This window comes from Hordeum vulgare, chromosome 6H, assembly GCF_904849725.1.
Source record: "Hordeum vulgare subsp. vulgare chromosome 6H, MorexV3_pseudomolecules_assembly, whole genome shotgun sequence".
Lineage (NCBI taxonomy): Eukaryota > Viridiplantae > Streptophyta > Magnoliopsida > Poales > Poaceae > Hordeum > Hordeum vulgare.
In genome coordinates this window covers 208,824,614-208,830,224 of record NC_058523.1, presented here as the reverse complement: position 1 = coordinate 208,830,224, position 5,611 = coordinate 208,824,614, and the positions used below count along the sequence as shown (strand labels likewise).

Below are 5,611 nucleotides of genomic sequence, written 5' to 3'. Positions count from 1 at the left end.
TTGGTCCCATGGATGACTGGCACAAGTGCTCCTATGCGATCCGTAAATTTTTGCGTGGCTGGTCTCGTAACAGAGCGACAGAGGCGCGACATGATAAGGGCTCTCTCGAGGCCCAGATTGCATGCCTGGACGCTCTGGCAGATGGGCAGGGACTGTCTGAGAGTGAGTGGGGTACGAGGTATAACCTCGAGGAGGCCCTTATGCTATTGCATCGGCAGTCGGAGGTTTATTGGCGGCAGGGGGGCACCTTGAACTGGACCTCGAAAGGTGATGCCCCCATGGCTTATTTTTTCGCGATTGCGAATGGGAGAAGAAGGAGGTGCTCTCTGTATAGCCTTATTATTAACGGGGTGAAAATTTCTGACCAAGCTCTGATTATGGCGCATGTGGTTCACTTCTTCTCTTCTTTGTATGTGGCTAGACCGGAGTCCGGACTGTCCATTTGTCTCTCTCTTTGGGAGCTCCTTCTAAAGTATCCCCTACTGAGAATGATGCATTAAGCTTGCCTCTATCTAATGAGGAGATTTGGGCAGTTATCCAGTCAGCTAATCCCAACGCGGCTTCGGGACCTGATGGTTTCTCCATTCCTTTCTTCAAAAAATTTCTGGCCACAGCTTGAGTCCCTTGTTTGTAGGATCATTCCAGGGTTTTGTCTTGGGACGGTGGATATATCCTGCCTTAATTATGCGGTTATTCCCCTCATCCCTAAGGTCAAGGGTGCGGAGCTCATATCCCAATTTAGGCCGATTGCCATTATTAATCATATGTCTAAATTTGCTGCCAAGGGTTTTGCCTTGTGCGTGTCCCCTGTTGTGCATCGCACGCTTAGCCCTTTCCAATCTGCTTTCGTGAAAGGTAGATTCATCCTCGACGGTATTTTCTGCCTTCATGAGATTGTACATGATCTCAAATCCCGCAATGTGCAAGTGGTGGTTCTTAAGTCGGACTTTGAGAAAGCGTATGACTCGGTTAGTTGGCCTTTCCTTAGACAGGTTCTGCTCGCCGAAGGCTTTGACGGGGCATATGTGCATAGGATTATGCAGTTGGTTTTCGGTGGGCACACGACGATTTCAGTGAATGGGCATACCAGTCCATTTTTTGCCCACGACAGGGGCCTAAGGCAAGGGGACCCGGCTTCCCCGTTCCTTTTTAACATTGTTGCCGATGTATTCTCACACATTTTGTCTCGGGTGGCTACCTCGGGCCATATCTCTCCGGTGATTTCTCACCTAATCCCCCATGGGGTCACCCACCTTCAATATGCGGACGATACCATTATCATGGTGGAGCTTAATGATTCCTGCCTTGCCCATCTCAAGTTCATTCTACTTTGCTTTGAAGCTCTGTCGGGATTTAAAATTAACTTCGCGAAGAACAAGGTGATTATCACTGGTGTTGAGGACGGTGAGGCTAGGCGCGTGGCGCACCTCCTTAATTACAGCATGTGCTCCTTTCCTTTTAAATATTTGGGGTCTCCTGATTGCCCCAGATAAGCTCTGTGCCAAGGAGTTTGCACCTATTGTCAACAAGGTTGGCAATAGATTGCTGCCGTGGAGAGGTAGATATAATACGAATGCAGGTAAGCTGGCCTTGACGAACTCCTGTCTATCCTCCCTTCCTAGGTTCACCATGGGTTTTTACCTTCTCTCTGCGGGTACGCACGATGGTTTCGACAATCATAGAGGTGCTTTTTATTGGAACTCAGTGGAGAATAAGCATAAGTATCACTTTGTCAAATGGAACATTATTTGTAGGCCCAAAAACATGGGAGGTTTGGGCATCATTAACACCGCGGTGATGAACAAGTGCCTTATGATCAAGTGGTGGTGGAAAATTATGTCCTCGGGCCGAGGCTCCCTTTGGTTCTCTATTCTCAAGGCGAAATATTTTCCCTCCTCTAACCCTATGTTCGCCTCCCCTAGGGGTGGATCTCAGTTCTTGAAGGATCTGGTGAAGGTGCGCCCGATATTCAAACACCATGTCAAATTTCTGGTGGGTAATGGCGCCTCGACCCGATTTTGGTTGGATTGGTGGTGTGGGGACTCTACTCTTGCGGTTACCTTCCCTACACTATTCTCTTTCTGCCCTAATCGTGATATTTCCATTGCAGAGCTGGCGGGTGATAACTCGGACTTGGCCTTCCCGCGTGCGTTGTCTCCTGAAGAGTTGGCTCAATGGAAGCATCTTGCTGCCCTTTTCCCTCGCTCTCGGAGGCAGAAGACTCGGTGGTCTGGCCTCACTCATCCTCGAGCCGGTTCTCGGTTAAATCTTTATACTCAAAGCTGATTGCTGGGACCCCGTTGACTAAGTTTCGCCAGATTTGGCGTGCGCGTATTCCTCCTAAGATTAAAATCTTATTGTGGCAAGCTTTCAGGGGCCGCTCCCAGCTGCTGGTCAGATTAGGAAACGCAACGGTCCGGGATCGGACCGCTGTGCCCTATGTGACGCTCCGGAGGACACCAATCATATTTTCTTTAACTGTGTCTTGGCTAAATTGATCTGGTGTTGCTTCCGCTCTTGGTTGCGAGTGACTTGGCCCCCTGCGTCTTTCTCTGAGCTTCGTAATCTCGTGAGTCCCCTGGTGGGGGATACGATGCGTTTGTTCTGGATTGGGCTAGCGGCGGTGTGTTGGGCTATATGGACTACGAGGAACAAATTCACTATTGAACATATCTTTCCTGCTAAACCCGTTGATTGCTTATTTAAAGCTTGCTTGTTCCTGCAGTAGTGGAGATTATTGACTAAGCTTGAAGACAGACACAACTTCAACCTGCTGCTGTCTAAGATTCGGGCCTCAGCTTCTTCCATTTTGCGGCAGGAGCCTCATGTCTAATCTCGGAGTGACGGTAGGCTTGGAGGCAGGCTGTCCGTGTTGCGGTTTTTGTTGGTAGTGCCATGGGTTTGGCTCGCGCGTCATGTATGAGACTCTAGGTTTCTCATCTTCTTATGGATGGCGGTTAAGACTCGTGCTTTATGTTGTCTCTCGCTCTGCCTGATGAATTTATTCGGGCTCATGACTTTTTTCTAATAACTACTAGTTAATCAGAATATCAGCAGCTTAACCTGTGGCCACCAATCTATACATGATGTAAATTCAGCTCAAGCTGTCGTTTCATGCTCATGCTTGTGATTGGGGCATGTCAATCAGTCCCTCGTCGTCCTCCTGATGGCTCTGAGCTTGACGCCGTGGCGGAAGCCGAGGACGAGGTCGAAGTCGAACTGGATGGGCGACTCCATGGCCGGCGAGTGGCGGAAGACGTACCGTCGGTACAGGTGCACCACGGCGAGCTTCACCTGCTGCAGCGCGAACCTGTGACCCACGCACGCCCTCGGCCCGATGCCGAAGGGGATGTGCGCGTAAGGGTGCCGCCCCCGTTCCTCCTCCCCCTCCGGCGCGAACCGCTCTGGCCGGAACTCCTCCGGCTCCGGGAACTGCCGCGCGTCGCGGGCCAGCACACCCGGCGCCAGCCACACGTACGTGCCCTTCGGGAGCTGGTACCCGGCGATCTCCACCTCCTCGGAGGTCTCCCTGGCGATCAGCGGCGACACCAGGTGGAACCTCATGGCCTCCTTGACCACCAGGTCGAGGTACGGGAACCTGCCCTGGAGGTCGTCGGCGTCGGGGGCCGCGCCGTCGAACGCGTCCACCTCCGCCAGCAGTTTCTCCTCCACGCGCGGGTGGCACGACACCAGGTACAGCACCGACGACACCGTGAACGCCGTCGTCTTGGTCCCGGCGATCAGGTGCTCGTACGCCAGCGCGCGCACGTGCTTGTCCTCCAGCGCCAGGTCCCTGGCGCCGCTCTCTCTTGCGTCCAGCAGCGCCGCGATGAAGTCCAGCGCGGCGCCCGGCTCGGAGGCGCTGTTCTCGCGGTCCCTGCGCCGGCCGGCGATGATGGCGTCGATGCGGCGGCACAGCAGGCGCTCGTTCTCCTCCATCTTGTAGTCCGCGGTGCCGGGCACCCGCCGCAGCAGGCGCTTGCACGGCGTCTGGGCGCACGGGAGGAAGAGCCCGAGGATGGTGGACAGCGAGCTGGACAGGTCCATCTTGATGAATTCCATAGACCTCTTGTACTCCTCCAAGAACCCCCTCACGTCTTCGCCGCCGTCCGCGGCGGCGACCTTCTTGCAGAGGCCGAAGTCGATGCCGAAGGCCGTCTTGCCGATGATGTCGATGGCCATGCGCAGCGAGAGCTGGCAGAAGGGGACGCAGTCCTGGTCCGGGCAGGCGGCGACACTGTCCACCAGCGCGTCGACGTAGGGCTGCATCGTCGGGACGAGGCAGGCGAGCCGTGCCGGCTGGTAGAGCGGGATGACCGTGTTCCTCATGGAGGACCACGTGGAGTCCCTGGTGAGGAAGAGCGCGTCCTGGTGCAGCGACCCCACCGTCGGCGGCGGGGTGCTCCGGTTACGGATGTCCTTGAACTTCTTGATGCCCACCTCCTTGCACAGCTCCGCATTCGCCACGATCACCAGCGGCTGCCTCCCCATGTGAAACCTGCACCGATCGAAGATCGAACATTACATGACACCTGCAGAAGATTAAGAAGATGAAGAAGAAGATGGATACAACATTACTACCGGAAGATGGGGCCGTGCTCCTTAGCGATGGCGCGGAAGACGTCTGGTCCGTCGTTGGCGAGAAGATGGAGATGGCCGAGGGGGAACCTGGTGGGAGGCCCCGGGACCCTCCTGACGGCCCAGAATGGCGCGTAGAAGTAGACCAGAAACGCGCCAATCGCAGCCACAGAAGACAAGAGGAGCAGAGCGGGCGCGCTTGTGCCATGTGCAGCGGCATGGCCTGTAGTTTCCAGAGCAATGGAGCAGTTGCTGGCTTCCATGGAGGAGGAAGAAGGAGCCAGGAGCTTTGTCTGCTTACCAGCGTTCGGTCTGGTCACTGCATTGGCTTGTGTTGCTCGTGCCTGCTAGTTTATCAAGCAGCCTTCGTCGTCGACGTTGCTGTCTTCAGTGTCGTCTTGGTCAAATGTTGTGTGTGGCTCCCCGCAAAAATATCAAAAAATCATGATGTCTATGGCAGCAGGTGTCCCTGGCTCCCTGCCACATGAAGGACATGCATCATGTGTCATGCCATACACGGCGTTATACAAGGTTATACGCTGATTATGATTTTTTTTCTTTCTAACTATTCATTCTTTCTTGATTTTCAAAGGGGTGGGGCCTCATCCCCTTAATCTTTAATCAAAATCCATGTGTTTGTAAAACCCATATAAAATTATGTATGTGTAGCATTGCTCACGGTACATCAGGCGGGCACCCCGCAAACGGAACAAAAACTTTGGCTTGCCTTCTTTTAAGGATACATACCAAAGAGGTTTATATCAATATCTAGAACAAGAGGCAAGACGGCTTCGTGACTCCCCCCTCCGTCGTCTACCGCACGAGCGACCAAGGGACCCAACTCTCCGCCGCCGGTCACCCTCCTCCTTCCCGCTCCCCTCCGCCACCGCCCGTGGTCGGCGCCGGGTTAAGCCCATGCGTGCGATGGCGGCGGTGAAGGCATCAACCTCTTACTTCGGGCTCAGGATACGCGGGATCTCCGTTCTCGAGGATGAGGCCCCGATCGGTGGCGACGACGTCAATCTGGCCCACG

General features: G+C 54.4%; 1 protein-coding gene across 1 annotated transcript; it reads right to left on the bottom strand.

The window, feature by feature from the left end:
- Positions 1-2,694: 2,694 nt before the first annotated feature.
- LOC123402753 (cytochrome P450 711A1-like) lies at positions 2,695-5,146 on the bottom strand. Its single transcript, XM_045096706.1, has 2 exons — positions 4,582-5,146; positions 2,695-4,498 (listed from the first exon to the last, which is right to left on the bottom strand). The coding sequence occupies exons 1-2, from the start codon at positions 4,839-4,841 to the stop codon at positions 3,145-3,147; spliced, it is 1,614 nt and encodes a 537-aa protein (XP_044952641.1). The 5' UTR covers positions 4,842-5,146; the 3' UTR covers positions 2,695-3,144.
- Between the last annotated feature and the right edge of the window lie 465 nt (positions 5,147-5,611).